This window comes from Melanostigma gelatinosum (genome assembly GCF_949748355.1).
Source record: "Melanostigma gelatinosum genome assembly, chromosome: 18".
In the NCBI taxonomy this organism is placed as follows: Eukaryota; Metazoa; Chordata; class Actinopteri; order Perciformes; family Zoarcidae; genus Melanostigma; species Melanostigma gelatinosum.
In genome coordinates, this window is record NC_136651.1 from 3,533,125 (window position 1) to 3,552,938 (window position 19,814).

Below are 19,814 nucleotides of genomic sequence, written 5' to 3' on the forward strand. Positions count from 1 at the left end.
AAATCGCAATATACGTTATCGCAATACTCAGAATATCACAGTATCGTGATAATATCGCGGTATCGTGATAATATCGTATCGCGGGATCTCTGGTGATTCCCACCCCTAATACCTACATGCAAAACTGAGACGGTAAAGATTACACATGCTGAACATATTCATGCTGACGTAACCATTCAGCCCAAAGCAGCGCGGTGCCTGAGTGCAGCCTGGTGGTGGAGCCGCGATCAGGGTGTAGACTGGTTATTGGATGTGTCATAATGTGAGTTATGAGTGTGATTAATCATTCCAATGTCAAGCCGTTAGACAGCCAGCAACACACATGACTAGTATATGGGGTTGTAGTCACTATTGTCATCCTTGTAACTTTCAAACACCCTGCTGATGCTTCTGGCAACAGGTCTTCCCCATGGGGCGGCGGTGTTAAATTAGTGCGTCACATTAATCCCTGGATGCAGTCCAGCTGTCAGAGCCCCAAGACTTAACTCACTTCAGGTGAGCAACGATAAGGCGCATGTTGCTGGAATTTAGTTCCCCACAACGGTCTACAATAGCCCTTTGTCTCAACAGATGCAGTTATTCTTTGACGAGTGGAAAAAAACAACAGCATGTATGGAGCAGTGGGAAAACTCCGAGCATGTTTCGAAGGATCGTTTCTTTTTATAGGAGTCTCTTGTTGAGAGTGCCCTTTTATACGCACACGATTCAGAGCCTGTAGATGTGATTGGGCTGGACTTGTTATTGGACATATTATATACAATGTGGTCCTCTGAATGAACGAATCAGGGAGTTGATACACTTCAGGTGATTCTTCTGGCAACACTTTTCCCCCCCATCATGAATATAATGAGCACAGCCTGAACATGAGCGATATACAGGACTGCTACTGTTGCCGGTTGGTTAGCTGGGCAGTTTTTGGTCATAAATTGAGATTTTCCTCTGATTCCAAATAATGACAGAACCTGTAGTTATATTAACTGATTTAGCAAAAACCTTAAATGGTTCATTTGTGCCATATCACAATACCTTTAAAATAGCATACTGATTGACTTCATGTCGTGTTTCTGTGAAAAATGTAGATGACAAAGTCTGTTAACGAACCAAGAGGTATAATCTGAAGGCACCACGATGTCAAATAAAAAAGGTATATTTGGTACATTTTGTAAATAAAAAAACGAAACTTCTCTCACTCACCTGGGTGTTGTCGCTCATGTTCATTCTCTGCAGTGCCTCAGAGGTCTGCTGCAGTCTCTGTGCAGGCAGTTGAGCGAGTGGAGCGACTAATCTCACAGCTGACTGACTGAGTGTTGGAGTGGACCTGCGAACGGAGCAGTCAGTTACTCAACAGAGAGATCAAAACACTCTTAAGCCTCACTACAAGAGGTTGCAGTGTGAGGGATTAGAGCAGGGGTGTCAAACATACGGCCCGCGGGCCGGACCCGGCCCGCCACGTCATTTTATGTGGCCCGCGAATCCGCCAGCAAAAAAAAAAAAAAAAAATTTTTTTTTTTTTTTTTTTTTACAAAACTTTAAAGTTAGATGTGAAAATAAAAATATCCCCATGGTCGAAATTATGAGATAGAAAGTCGAAGTGATGAGATGGCATGTTGTCTGTGTGCCGACATTAAAACTATCACAACAGGTGGACAGGAGATGCAACAGCCCATAAAGAGGATTTCCAACAAGTTTCTCAACATGCGTACTTCTCTGTACTGAAACGTCATCAGTCTCAGCCCAAGTACTGTTCCAATTCAAAGTTCACATCGAGCCAAGCACGGCCCTAATGCCCGGATGTGGCTCGCTCTGCCCATTTTACCCGGGATGCATCGGAGGTGACTTGTCTGTACTTGGGACAGCCAAATATCCCAGAATGCATTTTGCACCAGCAACAGGAAACAATGGCGGAGGAGAAATCACACAACTGGAAGTACGTGTTGTGGAAGTCACAGATATCCCGGGAAACTAAACTAACTATGTTAGGAGTACCGTAGTTACATTTACACCGTCTTACATTTACAACCGGCCCTTTGAGGGCGACCGTGATGCTGATGTGGCCCCAGAGTGAAAATGAGTTTGACACCCCTGGATTAGAGGCTCAAGCCGTATCACATGCATTCATGAATTCCTGAATACAGCGATTCAAAAGAACACTATGTAATCGACTGAGTATTTACAGCATCTCAAAACACATTCATTAAAAGCAGACATTTATCTAGGCTAAAAAACAACCAATGTTTCATGTTCAATACAAGCTAATTGTAATTAAATAATGTAATGCTACAAAGACATACAACACTGGAGTTTCTATGAATCCGTACCAAAGTGAAAAGTAGTTGTCCATATCATAACTTCATCATTTTGTCCTTTTAGACATGCGTGTGAAAATGTTATATTTAGCATATAAATTCTTGAGCTACGGTCAAAAAGTAAGTCTTGAGGCCAGTGACCTTGTCCTTTCACCACCAAAATCGGGTCAGTTCATCTTTGAGTCCAGCTGGATGTTTGCACCACATTTGAAGAAGTTCACTCCAGGCGTTCCCAAGTTATCGCGTTCCTAAATATGGATCGGACAGACGGACAACCACCGCCGGCACAGACGCACAAAAACCAGCAAAGTGGCGATAAAAGACTGAATCAAGCGGCGGTGGAAGAATACATTTTTATTCAGATTTTACTTTTAATAAACCAATGAAACATTTCAGGAAGAGAACACGTGATGTGTTTTGGCTTCAAGTATCAAACATAGTACTGTGAATGCTGTGAATCTGTACAAGGAGCTCTTTGAACACTGAACTGAACAGCACCAGAGAATGTCTCAATGAAAGCTAGCTGATGGAACATTTTCCTGAAATAAAGTTGGACTTCCTCTGCTCTGTACTTGGGGTGCATTTACAAGATATAATAATGCAATGTTAACACAATAAATTCAGTCGGTTTTCTCAATAAAAGCCAATTTTAAGACGTTGTTTTTTCTCAAATACAAACAAAACTTCGCACAAAAATACGTATCGTCGTTTGAATATGTTTTCCTGAGACTGGTGTTGCTGTCGGTATTAAAAAGGAACAGATATGGAAAAGAAAAATATCCAAAAACCTTATTTGCTATTGTACAATATTTACATTTTCACAGGTATTTAAATAACTAAATAAGGGAATCTGAGGATTTAAACATCGTGAATAATTGGGGAAATGCTTCCACGTATTTGACTGTTCTGGTTATTACGGTAATGTTGTAACATTGTTTGTTAATAAAATAAAAAAAGGCATTTCACTAAATGGAAACTACTAAATATATACAAAGTGCTTGTGAAAGTATAGTTAATTCATCTTCCCTTAATTACAACTGAAAGCAACAACAACACTCTGCTTTCACTCCACCTATCTACAGCTTTCATCCCTCTTCCACTTCTGTAAAAATGTCACATAGGAAGTACTGAGACACACTGGTGGGCTCCTCTACAGAGCCGCTCTCCACGAAGTCACTCTGCCGAGGAGCTGAAACCTGCAACAAAGAAGAACAAACAATCAGCTGTGATCAACTCTATCGTGGGTGAACATGAACGCCACTTGGTCCCTCCTTACCTCGGCTGGACACAGAGGAGCGTTCGGAGTTGTGACCCGGCTGTGCTCAGAGGTCTGTTCGACGTCCACCTCTGTCTGTGAAGAGGTAAAGGACGTCGAGTGGGTGTCTTCTGTCGGCTGTGTCGCACTGCGCGTGGGAGCGACGTCATGTGATGTTGAGGCTACAGGCGCTGGCGGAGATCGTTTTCCAGCTGCACGAGGAGTTCTGAGCTTCGGGCCCTTGGAAGCTGCTTTGCCAGGTGGAGAATCGCTTGCGGGGGCCGTGTTGTTTGTCTCAGACATTATTGGGGGGAAGCCTTTGGCTTTTCTGTCAGGTATTGGAAAATAAAAAGGAATTCACATTTAACAGGGTTCTCACTGTTTTCTAGAGATCATTTACCAAGAATTATATGAACCATTGAGGTGAACTAGGGATGTTAACAATGAACCGTTTAATCCTTAACCTACAATAAAGATTTAACCAATGAATGGTTTCAGTTTAACAGTTTCAACAGGAGCAGTGTGTAGGATTTAAACGCATATAGTGGTGAGAGTGCAGTGTTCTTCTGCTCGCCTCTACCGTTCCAAAGCAAGTCAGAGAAAATACTTTGGCCTTCACGTAATGTAAGAAAAGCGAAAGGCGTGTCCCTTAAAGGAGAATAGCAGAATCATGCTGGTCCAGGTTAGGTGAGCCAGAGTTGTTAATAACTTCCCAGCTGACCTTCACTTTTATCAACAGTTGGCAAAACAAGCTAGCAAGCACATTCAACTTTAGCAGCTGAACCAACTATGCTAACTTTTTATACATCGCTAACTAATTTAACAACACTGTAAAACATCACAGTCCTATTTAGTTGTCCATTTACTTTTTCTCTTTAACTCGAAGAGCTCTGACAAGATACATTTAATATGTAAGTTGAAACTAATTTGGAATTTAAATCCTCTTAACTTGAAATGGCAAGTTGTATACACGTGGTTAAGTTATCGTAACGTAAAACTGTGAGTTACAGTAAAGCAGAAATGTGTTTGTTTGACTCGGTAAGTTTTCTTGAACTGATAATGTCAAACAATTCTTTGTTTAACTCGCCGTGTCAAGTTTAAACAACAAGTGACAAAATGTTCAATCAACTCTGACAACTTAAAAAAAAATGTTGAGACAACTCAAACATTGTAGTTAAATCAACTTAATGAACTTTAATTTCTTAGTTAAATCAAAGGCAATCTTCAAGTTCAGTTAACTTGCATTTTCAAGGCAGCAGGTGAACTGTCATTTGCAAGTTTAACTGACTTGAAATGTTTTGTACCATTTGACCGTTAATATGATCCTGACATACATAACATGACTTTCTGGCAGCAATGTAATCCGTTTTGGGGAGCTCTGATAGATATCCTGGTAGTTCATAAAGGAAAAAAACATTGAAGTCATTTTCCATGACTTTTCACTGATTGGGAAATTGTTTTCCGGGTTTTCCAGGCTGCGTGGGAACCCTGTTTAACTACAATTGATTGACGAAAACTGGGGGAAGTCTTCACATTTCAATGATCGTTGTTCAATGATTGTTCTCACCTATACAGACTTCTAGTCACCCGAGTCCGAGTAGTTTGTGCTCCTGAGCTGCTGTCCTCAGGGTGGTCCCCACCTGTCAGAGTCTCCTTTTCAACATCTACATGATCACCACTTCCTTTCTGTGGCTCGGTGACAACGTCGTCACATGCTTCTGGCTGCAGAGAAAGCCCAGGAAGCTCTGAGTGCTCGGTAGCGAGGGTCTTGCTGGCTTGTTTCCTCTTTGAAGTCTTGGGCTTAACCTGCACTTTGCCTGATTATAGGACAAACGTGTACATGATGAAAAAGAAGTGCTCAATTTTCTGAGAGTGCATGTGATGAGTAAGTGTTTATGTCCTGCATACCTCTTCTTCTAGTGCCCAGCGGTCCATCAGGTTTAACAGGAGGAATTGCCGTCTCATCATTATTCTCTAGAAATGTAGATGGATGGACTTTAGTACTCTCTGTTCCACAAACACAAACAATCAACACTTACTGTTGTTATTATGACATTAATCATTAGTTTACATAAATGACAGTGTAACACAATCACTCTACCATGTGGCTCCACTGGATTCTCAATGATCCAATCCTGTTGTGTCTGAGAAAAACAAAATGTAAATAAAAATGCAGACATTTGATCACGTTGCAGCTACACATGGTTTCTTACGTCACTTACCACACGTGCAGCTGGGTCAGGCCCAACATCCTGTTCACTGACAAGGCCCGTCTCACCACTCTCCTCCAGGGACGCAGGCGCAGAGAGAGGCCCTTCTCCTGCTGCTGTCGAACTCTCTCCAGGAACGCTGATGAGAGCGAGGAAAGTTGTAGAATCAGACAAAAAAGATTCACGCATGCATGGACGGCATGACCCTCTGATAAAGGCAGGCACTGACCTCTGTTGCTCTACTGATGCATCAGTTACAGGAAGGTAAGGGAGGGGTTCAGGCACAATGTCCACCGCCTCGCTCAATGGGCAGACTGGGATCTCAGTCAGGGAGAGGATGAAGAACGGTTCGTCTGGATCAGAAGGCTCCTGCTGCGACAGCACTGAGATTGAAAGTGAGAAAAGTGTTACGTACAAACCATGGTGCATATACTTTAAATAACTCACAGGACAAAATCAGCTGAAATATGACTTACTCTCTGGAACTATTGAGAGACTTGGAGGGTTTTGGGTCTCGCCTGTATTTGATGTTGATGCATCCTGTCATTGTGACGGGAGAGAAATGAGACACATTTCAGGATTATTCCTCAACTATTATCCGTTATCTCCCACCATTCACTGCCATACAATATAAACACGGTAAAAAACATATTGCTATATGTTATAAACATGTTGTTACATATCTAGCCATGGCCAACTACTAACGAGCTTAACACAACATCATACATGTAATTCCTCACAAGATACACTCCTGAAAATATTTAATAATATTTTACCCGAGTACAATTGTCAATAACTTGTGTCAAGCAGCCCAGCGAGGACCCAGGGTCCTTTGGAGAGGAGTTTTGGTTACTGCATTGTTCAACAGCGCCATCTGCTGGGTCTGGGATGTCAGGTCGGAGTTCAGACACAAGTTTGTGGCAAACTGAAGCATCCTCACCTTCTGAGCAAGCACCAAAATCGGTGGAAAAGAAGAACCGTTAGCGATCAACACGGGCACTGTAGGGTCACAGATGGCAGTGGTTCTGAAGATCTGCTCAGTATTCTCTGAGTTTAGGGAACTTTCCTTCTAAAAGGGAGTCAAACCTTTTTCTGCTTGTTTTGTATTCTGATCTTGTCGGGGTGGTGGAGGGCGGCTGCTGCGAACCAGTCTGGGTTTGGGTTTAATAAGCCGGCCTCTACGAGTCTGTGGAGCTGTTCTTGAGGGGGAGTCGGTTGGCTCCGACTGATTACCATCAGTGCTTTAAGTGGGAAACACACTCTGTTACAAGAGAAACTAATAACTCTTTCATAATTCATTCAAAACATGAGGCTGTAAACATGACAGCAGTATTTATATTGTCTTTTTGAGCACAGAATCAGGACAATATGGTTGTGTCTTACTTCTGGGCAGCTGTTTGATTCCCTTCAGAACATTGTTGGACTGCATCTGGACTCTGTGCCTCACAGTCGTTCTCTGGGAGTGGCTGCCGAGTGCTTTCTTTTGGATCGGCTGTGGACTGTGTATGCGTGGGGAGTGTTGGATCATCTGTTGGTTGGGTATTTGACTCTGTAGCTCTAATGGACATGTCCCGTTTGCGGTCCCACTGTGAGGCAGGTGCAGCCTCCACCTTATCATTTGTGCCGTCCAGTGACTTCTCTGACTCTGCAGGTCCTAACTTTGTTGAGCTGAAAGGTTCTGTACGTAATGAACGTGTTGATGGCAAGTGCTGGTCGTCTGTCCCTGTGAGGTCCTGCTCTGTTTGTGCATTGTTGTTGTCCACGGGCTGTTGAGAGGCTAAAGAGGCGTCCACGTGGCACTGTTCTGGGGGTTTACTGAAGTCACTTGACTGCGGTTTTGCGCGTGTCGTTCTGGGAGACGATCCTAAATTGGGTTTGACCTTAGGAAAGCGTGGCCTTCTTTGAGGAACATTTTGTTCTGAGCCCTTTGAGTTTGAGTCAAGTCCACGTCCAGCATCTGTCTTTTGCTGCTCAGCTGAAGACATTCCCTCTGTGGCTGTACGACTAGAGCATAATTCCATTGATGGTTCCGGCACTGAAGCAGTGCTGGTTCTTTTAATTGGGCTTGTTTTTTCAGGAGGGGTGGTACTGGCTGGTACTGGCTGTGCTTCTTCCAATGCTGTTGTGTTATCAGTGGATTCAGGCCTTGAAGTGTGGCTGGAGGGTGTGTCCGCATGCTGCATGGGTGTGACGGGGTCGTTTGTGGTACGAGGTTTAGACCTCGCAGTTCTTGACGTCTGTGGTAAGTTGGGTTTGGGTTGGACTCTTTGTAATCGAAGTCTCATCGACTGGAAAGTAGATCCCGCTTCACTCTCTTCTCTCTGACTGACAGGTAACTCCTCTACAGCTGTGACACATGGAGCAGGATGGTCGCTGCTCTCCTGGACTGGGGCTGAGTCTGTGTTTGAGCCTTGTCCAGTCTGGGGTTCTGTGACTGCTGAGTCGGATGTCAACTGTGGATCGTTACAGCTACTCTCAGCTGCCCCAAAATTAGCCATCACTTTCTCATCTAAGGACTCCAATATGGGCATTGTATCTGTTGTGGCCTGTTCCCTCCTCGGTGTAAACTGGGCTTCGTAAACATTCTGGTTTTCTGATGCAGTCTGATGTGATGTTACTGCATCTGATTCTACCTGACCAACAACTCCACCATCTGTCTTTTTCTCCTCAGTTGTAGACAGTTCTTCTGTGGCTGTGAGAGTAGTCCCTAAATCCACCAGTGGTATCAAATCTGAAGCAGGACCAGGACCACTTGGTTTTTCAGGAGAGGTGAGGCAAGTCGGCTCTGCTTCCACCTCTGCTGTTGTTTTTTCACGGAACTTGAGGTTTGGAGCCATGTTGGGGTCTTTCTCTGCGGTATCTTTTGTGGTATGAGGTTTAGAACGCACAGTTCTTGATGTTTGTGCTAAGTTGACTTTGGGTTTCTGGAATCGACTCTTCCTCTGGTGAGTAGATCCCACTTCACTCTCTTCTCTCTGACTGACAGGTAACTCCTCTACAGGTGGGACACATGGAGCAGGATGGTCGCTGCTCTCCTGGACTGGAGCTGAGTCTGTGTTTGACCCTTGTCCAGTCTGGGGTTCTGTGACTGCTGAGTCTGATGTCAGCAGATTATTACAGCTTCTCTCAGCTGTGCCAACATTAGACATCAGTGCTTTATCTCTGGACTTAGATGTTGACCTCGTGGCTCTGGTGGCCTGTTCTCGACTGGGTTCAAACTGGGCTTCAGTTAGATTCTGGTTTTCTGAGACACTCTGATGTGATGTTGCTGCGTTGGATTCTACCTGACCAACAACTCCAACATCTGCCCTTTTCTCCTCAGTTGTAGACAGTTCTTCTGTGGCTGTGAGAGTAGTCCCGAAATCCGATGAAGGTATCAAATCTGAAGCAGGACCAGGGCTTTGATCTGGTTTTTCAGGAGAGGTGAGGCAAGTCGGCTCTGCTTCCACCTCTGCTGTTGTTTTTTCACGGAACTTGAGGTTTGGAGCCGTGTTGGAGTCTTTCTCTGCGGTATCTTTTGTGGTTTGAGGTTTAGAACGCACAGTTCTTGATGTTTGTGCTAAGTTGACTTTGGGTTTGACTTTCTGGAATCGACTCTTCCTCTGGTGAGTAGATCCCACTTCACTCTCTTCTCTCTGACCGACAGGTAACTCCTCTACAGGTGGGACACATGGAGCAGGATGGTCGCTGCTCTCCTGGACTGGAGCTGAGTCTGTGTTTGAGCCTTGTCCAGTCTGGGATTCTGTGACTGCTGAGTCTGATGTCAGCAGATTATTACAGCTTCTCTCAGCTGTGCCAACATTAGACATCAGTGCTTTATCTCTGGACTTAGATGTTGACCTCGTGGCTCTGGTGGCCTGTTCTCGACTGGGTTCAAACTGGGCTTCAGTTAGATTCTGGTTTTCTGAGACACTCTGATGTGATGTTGCTGCGTTGGATTCTACCTGACCAAGAACTCCAACATCTGCCCTTTTCTCCTCAGTTGTAGACAGTTCTTCTGTGGCTGTGAGAGTAGTCCCGAAATCCGATGAAGGTATCAAATCTGAAGCAGGACCAGGGCTTTGATCTGGTTTTTCAGGAGAGGTGAGGCAAGTCGGCTCTGCTTCCACCTCTGCTATTGTTTTTTCACGGAACTTGAGGTTTGGAGCCGTGTTGGAGTCTTTCTCTGCGGTATCTTTTGTGGTTTGAGGTTTAGAACGCACAGTTCTTGATGTTTGTGCTAAGTTGACTTTGGGTTTGACTTTCTGGAATCGACTCTTCCTCTGGTGAGTAGATCCCACTTCACTCTCTTCTCTCTGACTGACAGGTAACTCCTCTACAGCTGTGACACATGGAGCAGGATGGTCGCTGCTCTCCTGGACTGGGGCTGAGTCTGTGTTTGAGCCTTGTCCAGTCTGGGGTTCTGTGACTGCTGAGTCGGATGTCAACTGTGGATCGTTACAGCTACTCTCAGCTGCCCCAAAATTAGCCATCACTTTCTCATCTAAGGACTGCAATATGGGCATTGTATCTCTTGTGGCCTGTTCCCTCCTCGGTGTAAACTGGGCTTCGTAAACATTCTGGTTTTCTGATGCAGTCTGATGTGATGTTACTGCATCTGATTCTACCTGACCAACAACTCCACCATCTGTCTTTTTCTCCTCAGTTGTAGACAGTTCTTCTGTGGCTGTGAGAGTAGTCCCTAAATCCACCAGTGGTATCAAATCTGAAGCAGGACCAGGACCACTTGGTTTTTCAGGAGAGGTGAGGCAAGTCGGCTCTGCTTCCACCTCTGCTGTTGTTTTTTCACGGAACTTGAGGTTTGGAGCCGTGTTGGAGTCTTTCTCTGCGGTATCTTTTGTGGTTTGAGGTTTAGAACGCACAGTTCTTGATGTTTGTGCTAAATTGACTTTGGGTTTCTGGAATCGACTCTTCCTCTGGTGAGTAGATCCCGCTTCACTCTCTTCTCTCTGACCGACAGGTAACTCCTCTACAGGTGGGACACATGGAGCAGGATGGTCGCTGCTCTCCTGGACTGGAGCTGAGTCTGTGTTTGAGCCTTGTCCAGTCTGGGATTCTGTGACTGCTGAGTCTGATGTCAGCAGATTATTACAGCTTCTCTCAGCTGTGCCAACATTAGACATCAGTGCTTTATCTCTGGACTTAGATGTTGACCTCGTGGCTCTGGTGGCCTGTTCTCGACTGGGTTCAAACTGGGCTTCAGTTAGATTCTGGTTTTCTGAGACACTCTGATGTGATGTTGCTGCGTTGGATTCTACCTGACCAACAACTCCAACATCTGCCCTTTTCTCCTCAGTTGTAGACAGTTCTTCTGTGGCTGTGAGAGTAGTCCCGAAATCCGATGAAGGTATCAAATCTGAAGCAGGACCAGGGCTTTGATCTGGTTTTTCAGGAGAGGTGAGGCAAGTCGGCTCTGCTTCCACCTCTGCTGTTGTTTTTTCACGGAACTTGAGGTTTGGAGCCGTGTTGGAGTCTTTCTCTGCGGTATCTTTTGTGGTTTGAGGTTTAGAACGCACAGTTCTTGATGTTTGTGCCAAGTTGACTTTGGGTTTGACTTTCTGGAATCGACTCTTCCTCTGGTGAGTAGATCCCGCTTCACTCTCTTCTCTCTGACTGACAGGTAACTCCTCTACAGGTGGGACACATGGAGCAGGATGGTCGCTGCTCTCCTGGACTGGGGCTGAGTCTGTGTTTGAGCCTTGTCCAGTCTGGGATTCTGTGACTGCTGAGTCTGATGTTACCTGATTATTACAAATACTTTCAATTGTCCCAACATGAGACATCAGCACTTCATCTGTGGACCCAGATGTTGACCGTGAGTCTCCGGTTGCCTGTTCCAAACTGGGTTCCAACTGGGCTTCAGAGAAGTGTTGACTCTGGTTTTCTGATGCACTCTGATGTGATGTTGCTGCGTGGGATTGTCCTTCACCCACAGACCTCTTCTGACCGCTCGATGGCTCTTCTGTACGTTTGACTTCAATAGAAGAACTGTCATCTTTTGACATGTTTTTACTACAATCTGCTATCTTAGGGGTTTCCTCTGCAGACGATAGTGTCTCTGTGGTTTGAGCAAGCTCAGGAGCAGCTGTGTGGCTCTTCTCAGCTCTCCTTACTGTTGATGTCCCTGGTTGGGATTTTGACAGAGCAGTCCTGGAGGCTTGGCCTAGGTTAGGTTTTGGTTTCACCTTGGATGCGAGTCCTTTCTTGGTCTGTGGAGAAGTTTTCTTTGAGCTGTCTGGACTTTGCAATTGAGAGGTTGGGTCAATATCAGAACCAGTCCTCTGAACAGTGGATTCATGATCAGAAGTTGCAGACATAAGAGGAGCGACGCCGTCTCCCTCAAGTACAGCAGCCTTTGATGCAGTCTCTTCTTCCAGCTGTTGGCTGGTTTCACTCACACCGGCTAAAGTTGTCCCTGCAATTCAAGATCATGGCACATTTTAAATTCACTGTAATTGTATCTGAAAAGGAATGCAATCATTTTGGCCTCTGTGTCTCCAACCTGTTCTATGATCTTGAATGTCTATTTGATTCTGTGCTGACTGAGGGAGGGGAGCCAGGTGGCTGATGGTCAACAGGGTTTGAGCGGCCTCATTGTAGCTCTCGGCCTCAGATACTAAAACAAAAAGACCACGAAAAAAAGAACGTATGAGACTTTGACACCATATAAATATAGATGCCACTGGGAGCTACTCAGAATATCTCTTTAACATACCTCCTGTGGGGTCTGAAGTGAGGAGGTCGATCACATCCTGGAAGGGAAACAAATATATTGTAAGTCACATAAAAAAAACATCCCCTGTAGGCCAAAGTAAAACATGTGCTGTACCGGTATATGGAAAACCTGTATTACAGAAGCCCCAGTTACACTTCTTTGAAATTTTCTGTCTACGTCAGTTGTTTACATCTGGACACCAAAAAGGTTGCTTTGAGCGCATGCATGAAACATTGTCTGAACGAAACAACTGTTTTTTTTTCATTTAAATTAGTTAAGTCACAATACAAGTGTGTGATCAGAACAGAACGCAAACCAAATACATGCAGTGAAACGTAAAAGAGGGAGATATTTGAAGAAAATGATCAGGACACAATGTTGGCCCTTTAGCAGATACAACATGTGGATAGATCACATCAGAGCTTTGACATAATGTTATATTAAATCAGTGTAACTGGGGTTCATCATTTAATGTCCCTTGTAGTATGTTTTCGGCATTATACACTTACAACAAGCAGGTCCAACTGATGGTCACAGGGTTCATCTGTGCCTGTCTCATTTTGTGCCCGCTCGCAAGAGGCATCAGGGCACAGTGCATCTTGGTAGATGCCGAACACATCAGGAATATTGGCCAAGATATCAAGCTACGTGTGGGATGGGGGATGGGGGGAGGGGGGGGGGGGGAAGTCAGAGTGGAGGGTTTGAATTATGGAATGAGAAACCATGCACAAAGAAAAACTAATGCGAAAAACACAAAAGATGCCTGGTATAAGACTTACCGGTAAGTAAAACAAATAAATGTAAATGAATGGATGGTGTGCATCTGTGTGCACGGCATGATAGGAAACAGTTTCACATACCTCCTCCATTGTCTCCTCCACTAATGCAATCACAGGCCGTGGGGAGCGCAGGCCGGCAGGCACAAAGACAGGGGCAGTGCTGTCCTTTCTGGAGCTACAGACAGCGGGCTCCTCCTCCTCCACATCTTCTTCTCGCTGCCGTTCCTCCTCATCATCACTGTAGTCTGACTGAGAAGCACTGAGGGTGACTAGTTTAGGCTTTTTGGACTCTTGGGCTGATTGCAGCTTTGATGATCTTCCCCTCTTGGCTGTGCATTTGGGTTTAGGCCTGGCAGCGGAAGCAGCGGACCCCTCCGGTGAGGCAGGAGTTGCTTCAGATGCAGCCTCTTTGGCGGGGTAATTCAAGAGCTTGATGGGTTTAGGCATTCTCCCATACCTATAAAACACAAACACACACTGATGAAGATGAAATGCTCCAATACTAATACATCCACAGTCATTTGTTTTGGGGGGTGGGATCGGAATGTTTCTGCTGCAGTGTTAAAATCATGTCATGAAAACATGAAATATTGTACCTGGTAGGCCTCGGAGGTTGAACGGTGGCATCCTCTTCTTCAGAGTCATCATTGGCTGACTTCTTCTCATCAGCTTGACTTAAAGGTGAGGCATCTTTATTTACCTGAAAAGTTTGCATAACTTTCAGTCAGCCAAAGTAATAACGTTGACAAATATCCGATGACTCTAAACTGTGAAAAGAAAGAAATAATAACCTGGTCTTCAGCACCTCCGTCAATGACACTCTCCTCCCCTTTATCTGACGCGGTGTCGTTGGTCTTTGTGGAGGGTGGTGGGGGCTTTTTACCCCACTTCCGGCCCAAAGGCAGCAGTGGTTTTGGGCCTCGGGAGAGTTTAGCTGGCTTGATCTTGGCGTCCTTGGTTTCATTCACACTCTCTGTCTTTTCAGACCTGAATATTACGACAAAAACAAAAGAGAGTTTTAGTGTCAAACGAAGATGCGAAATGTTCTCTCTTTAAAACTGAATTTTTCAAGTTTAATTACATGTCTGATGTTGGACAGTCTTCAGGAAGTGCTGCCTCACTGTCTTCAGGTATGTCGGCCTCATCTGAGTATATAAAAGCAACAAGTATGAAAATGACTTTCCCTAGGATCATATGCATTACTCTTCTAGAAGTTATTTAATAACCTGCATTAATAAATCCACCAATTTTCATCCAGAAATGTTTGATAAATTGACTGAATGCTCCTGTACCTTGTTCATTGCTGTTTTCACCCGTTTTGTTTTTCTTGTCATTTGGTTCCTCAGTCAAGGCATCCTCTCGGTTCTTTCTTTTACGTTTCTTCTTCGGCTTCGCGTCATCAGTTCCTCCCTCATGACAGAGGTCCTCGTTCTCCTTCTCTCCCTCCTCCTCCAAGGCAGCAATGACCTTCTGCTCTTCCTCGTCTTCCTCCTCCACAACGCTCAGCTTCCTCGCAGCTTTCTTGCCTGCTGAAGGAATTCAAAACACACGGACTGTTGAACTGAGACGAACTCAAGGCGAGCAGCTGTTAAATCTCTACCCTAGAATAACACGCTATGAAGCAATAACACACAACTCACTGAGTATCACGCATGGAAGGACATGGTTACCTTTTGCCTTTCTCGTGGTCTTCTTGGGTGAGTTCTTCCCAGCCAGTGACTTCAGCTTCTTCCTGGTTTTATGAACTTCCAGAATCTTCTCTAGTAGCTTCGAAAAATACTCTATGTCCAGTTTGCGCCTCTCTCCTACAAAATAATTGTCAATAAATGTTACGCAGAGATTGCACAACTACATTTGTCGCTCACTAATCACTTAATATGATATAAAACTAGCTAAACATATTGTCCTACTGAATACGTACGGAAAGCTTTGTCAACCCTCCAGGAATTCTCTCGCTCTTCTTTTTTAAATTTGTTCTGAAAGTTCAAAATGAAGACAATGAATACAGACAAGCTTTTCATTGTTTATTCGGTGAAGCAATGTGTTGCTTCTTCATATCATATTCTATGAATACATAGAACGTATTCATCACTAACCTTTATCTCGGATCGAGCTCGGAGAGGAAACAGTTGACAAATCATGGAAAAGTCTGTCCCCACCATGCTAACTGCCAGGAAGAACATGTCCGTCTCTGATGGAACACAGCAAACAACCACGACATTAAAAAACAATGTGAACAAAATGTGTGCTATAAAGATGTCATAGTTCATTATCTATATGTAGTATCCATATGGGTTGAACCTTCACTGGACCAGGGTTTTGTATAGGTCCCCTTCCTGAAGCTCGAGTAAGTTGTAGTGGAGCCGCGCTCAAAGATGGGGTCCCGATCATTGGCTGGATTTGGCCCTTTGGCTCGCAGGACTTCCACCGTCAAGCTGAGACACAGTTTGACAGGATATGACAATAAAGTAGCAACGTTTATATGAAGAGGAAAAAGCACATCTCTGGAGGAAGTTACAGATGTTTCGTAGACACCGTTAGTCAGTTCCTATGAAAGTAATAAAACACTAAAGTGGTACATTGCATCTACAATAACCGAGCTACAGGAAGTAGATAAGCATGAAAGCATTCAAGCCCACTGACCTCTCTTCATCAATGATCAGTGAGCCGTCCTCGGCTACTTTGACCTGAGGAACCAACGTGCCGTCGTCATCTTCCTCTTCCTCTTCATCTTCATCCCCCTCCCTCGGGCTTCCTAATTTAGGGAGGACCACAGGTTCCTGCGCTCTCTCTGGTGAACTGCAGGGTTTACATCTGAAAACAGCCGACAGAAGGAAGAGGGTTGGTTTACACGCAACATGATTGTCCCATTACGCACACTTATGATGTCCAATGGCAGTTTTATTAGTACCGGTACTTGTTTCAATTATTTTCTATAAATTTGTATGAATAAGTACATTTTATATGAAAGTGAAACACGGCAGATTTTAATGGCTCCCGCAGTTATTGAATCATTTGAACTTATTTTTAGAGTTCAAATGACAAAACCATGTTGTATTTAACTGACATAACAATATCATATCTCTTTTTCCCCAATTGTTTGGATATGAATAAGGAAAGTCAGAAAGAATTTAATGCTGTATGTATCGTTTGTATGATCATATGTACCGGTACATCAATAAAACTACAATGGAATGAGATTTTAGGGATAAACTTACACTTCTTTTCCTGGAGAAGGTGGGACCACGGTCTCATTCTCTTGAGCCGATTCTTCTACACTCGATCTGAAAACAAAACCGCAAATTATAGTCACATCAGACAAGAAAAGGAACCACAACAAAAAAAATATGAATCAATAGAAAACTTCATCTGTGGAGATAACAGGATTAAATGTGACACAAGCTTGACTAAGTTGCAGAAGAGACACTTACGTCATGGGGTTGGACTCTGGTAGATAACGGATCAGGTCCCTCATGGTCATTTTAGCAGGATCTAAGGTAAATTCCTTTGCACGTGCTTTTGGTTTTTTGAGTTTCTGCAAAATCAAATGATAACACTCTTTTAATGTAATTACTCTAGATATATCCAACAGTATGTATCTAATCAATGTGTGACTAAAGCAGCAGTACGCTTGTGAATAATCTGAGTTTACCTTTTCTTTATGCATCTCCTGTCTGAGCAACGCTCTGAGTTTTTGGGCTTTTGCAATCCTCTGCAAGTCTGATGGGTCATTCAGGAGTCTACTCAAGGACAACGCTGGTGCTGAGATAGAAAGCCTACTCTTAGATGATACTAGGGTCTTGGCTTTCTCTGATAACGCGATAGCTTCTTTGTCTGGCAGAGAAGGGGGGACTTTATCTGGTAGTCTGGAAGGAACTCCTTTGACTTGACTGTCTGACGTGCTTTCGAATTCCTTGCCACTGTCCGCTGGCAGATTTGTTGCAGAGTCAGCTGAAGGTTCTGAACTGTCAGAAGGGATGAGGGTCGGTTTAGGTTGCATTTTGGGCTGCTTGCTCTCTTCTGAAGGCCTCCGTCTCCTTGGGGACTGGAGTCTCTGAGGGGCGACCGGAGTCCCAGTTTGGCTGGACGTAGTTGGCTTGTCAAGGTCTGAGACGGGAACTTCAATCGGAGTTTCAGAGACAGCCTTGACGTGGGATTTCTGCGTTCGAGCAACTGTGGAGGGGCGGCCTGGGGCCACTTTGGGCTTGATGGAAAACCGCTTCCTTCGTTGGACTGCTGCTGAGGAGCTGGCACCTTCCCCATTTTGGTCATTGCCATCCCTAAACAGTCGTGAGAATAGTTATACATTCGTTATACGTAACACAAGTATTAATCGTGCTATTTAATGCTCGACACTCACCCTGGGGCTGTAGCTTTTTCTGATGGGGTCACAACAGACTGGATGTCTGTCACTGCAGCAGCAGCGCTGCTCTCACCAACGTCTTTGGGGGTCTCACTGGCCTCCTGGTTGGCTGAAGGGGCTTCCTGAGGCGTTTTACCGGCCTTAACGACATTGGGCCGAGCACTAAATCTTGATCGACGAAACATTTCGCCCTGAAAACACACAGGAAGGTGCATCAGTATTAGAACAGGCGCAGAGGGAAATATTACTTCTCGGGATATGACCACGGCTGCGGGCTTTCCATACAACAACTGACACAAGTTAACAGATTTGACTGCATCACTAATCTAATAATTGTTCTTATATCTGCAGAATATTAAATACAGGATAGAAAGCAAACACACAAGTTTCATGACAGAGTTTCGATGTGCTGAACTGAATCATATGCTCGGTGCTTAGAGAATACAAACACATCTATAATCATTCAGCACAAACACTTCTCCCTGTTTCATCGTTATCACTTTGTTGGGCAGCATTACAGCATCATTGCATCAGCACAACAAACTGTGGTGTCAATGCAGAACAGGTACAATGATGTGATGCCCTGAAGTACAATCAACATTTTGGTTGTGTGACTGTAGTGTAAAATACTTAACATTCTTTGACTGGCTGACTTTTTTTTCTAGTCCCACTTGCATAATCTTGAGGAGCTAGTAACCGCAGACTCCTGTTTTGATGAGTTTATTCGACAATGACTACTTTCAGTATAACGTTAAGTAGTACAACATAGTACTTGATGCACTAAACCAGGGATTCCCAAAGTGGGGTGCGCGCACCCCTGGGGGTGCGCGAGCTGCCTCTAGGGGGTGCGCGAGAGGAAAAGTGTAATGGCGGTCTGATGGTGTAATAATATTAAATATTTAAAAAAAATGTAATTTTAATTTAAAAACTGTCAGGTGGGACATCTGAAGCTATCAGTCGTAAAAGAGGAGAGGGACAGAGAGAGAGAGAGGAATCGGAGGCGAGGGGAAAGGAGAGGTGCAGCACAGAGAAATCGGGAGCACATCGGCCCATCGCGGAGTCAAGGTGAAAAAGAGGAAACGAGAGTGAGCATCAGACTGGGAAAAAAAGAGGAAATATGATGAAAAGTATCTGTGTCTGGGCTTCACTTGGATTGGCAACGCAGATTCCCCAAAGCCACAGTGCGTGGTGTGCAGTGAGGTTCTGGCTAACAGTCTGAAGCTCTTATTTACGTCGCCACCTGAACACCAAGCATGCCAGTGCAAGTCAAAAGCCCCTTACATTCTTTATATCGAAATTGGAGAAGTTACAAAACAGCCAAAAACAACTGGAGTCTCATTCATGTGTTGGTCTATAAATGACGCACTACGGGCTTCATATCTGGTTACAGAATAGCGAGAAAGGGGCTACCGCACACAATCGCCGAAGACGTGAGCTTGCCAGCTGCCAGAGAGATGGTGGAATGTATGATTGGGGAGAAGCAAAAAAGTTGGACATGATCCCGGTGTCCAACAACACTGTGTCGCCGCATCGATGCTTTGTCCGAAGACATCCTGGCTACATTAGTCGCTCATTAATTGTAAATTAAATGTGATAATCTGCCTCTGAGCCTGTGCGTGTGTCCTCGCATCCGGATTGCTCTTTAAAAGTGACGCCTTGTGTCACTGAAAGTTATTGAAACTTTGTTGCAGTGTTTCAGGGCGTTTTCACACCTTCAGTTCGTTTGCTTTGTTGCAGTTGCTCCTTTGTTCAGTTTGTGTTCACACTGCAACATTTAACAGCGGACTAAATCTTGTAAACAAATGCCACGCGCGAGCAAACTGTTCTCTCATTGGTCCGATTCTTATGCGGCTATGAAAGCTTAAAAGGCTCTGTTGCTTCTTTTTTTTTTTTTTTATTAAGGGGGGGGGGGGGGGGGTGCGCGAACCCAGTCGGGATGTAGAAGGGGGTGCGCGGCCTAAAAAGTTTGGGAACCGCTGCACTAAACCATCACTTATCGCTGTAGCACTAGCGAGAATACCTTCTTTTGTGAAACTGGCTTTTGTGCAGACCTAAGCTAACGTTATTCTGTCAGCTGACAACACCAGTCACGTTGACACTGGATAAGTCTTAAATCTGTCCGTAAAGAAAAAGAATACCACCAGAGGTTAAGTTAGCTAATAAGGTGTATTCATACCAATGCAAGA

General features: G+C 44.5%; 1 protein-coding gene across 1 annotated transcript in view; it reads right to left on the reverse strand.

Annotated features, from left to right (window-relative positions):
• Positions 1–2,651: 2,651 nt before the first annotated feature.
• LOC306792285 (uncharacterized protein) overlaps positions 2,652–19,814 on the reverse strand; it is a 17,454-nt gene continuing 291 nt past the window's right edge. Inside the window, exons 2-30 of the mRNA XM_079289358.1 lie at positions 17,626–17,819; positions 16,918–17,545; positions 16,697–16,800; positions 16,484–16,549; positions 15,909–16,079; positions 15,567–15,700; positions 15,362–15,456; positions 15,187–15,241; positions 14,936–15,070; positions 14,558–14,794; positions 14,347–14,410; positions 14,057–14,252; positions 13,862–13,965; positions 13,347–13,722; positions 12,996–13,130; positions 12,487–12,523; positions 12,274–12,387; positions 11,957–12,186; positions 7,155–11,512; positions 6,858–7,012; positions 6,548–6,714; positions 6,248–6,311; positions 6,001–6,154; positions 5,784–5,910; positions 5,663–5,705; positions 5,470–5,535; positions 5,129–5,378; positions 3,583–3,889; positions 2,652–3,502 (exon numbers count right to left, since the gene is read on the reverse strand). Coding sequence (XP_079145484.1) covers positions 3,392–3,502; positions 3,583–3,889; positions 5,129–5,378; positions 5,470–5,535; positions 5,663–5,705; positions 5,784–5,910; positions 6,001–6,154; positions 6,248–6,311; positions 6,548–6,714; positions 6,858–7,012; positions 7,155–11,512; positions 11,957–12,186; positions 12,274–12,387; positions 12,487–12,523; positions 12,996–13,130; positions 13,347–13,722; positions 13,862–13,965; positions 14,057–14,252; positions 14,347–14,410; positions 14,558–14,794; positions 14,936–15,070; positions 15,187–15,241; positions 15,362–15,456; positions 15,567–15,700; positions 15,909–16,079; positions 16,484–16,549; positions 16,697–16,800; positions 16,918–17,545; positions 17,626–17,813 — 8,871 coding nt within the window. The 5' untranslated portion in view covers positions 17,814–17,819 and the 3' untranslated portion in view covers positions 2,652–3,391. The remainder of the gene's footprint in view (positions 3,503–3,582; positions 3,890–5,128; positions 5,379–5,469; positions 5,536–5,662; positions 5,706–5,783; positions 5,911–6,000; positions 6,155–6,247; positions 6,312–6,547; positions 6,715–6,857; positions 7,013–7,154; positions 11,513–11,956; positions 12,187–12,273; positions 12,388–12,486; positions 12,524–12,995; positions 13,131–13,346; positions 13,723–13,861; positions 13,966–14,056; positions 14,253–14,346; positions 14,411–14,557; positions 14,795–14,935; positions 15,071–15,186; positions 15,242–15,361; positions 15,457–15,566; positions 15,701–15,908; positions 16,080–16,483; positions 16,550–16,696; positions 16,801–16,917; positions 17,546–17,625; positions 17,820–19,814) is intronic.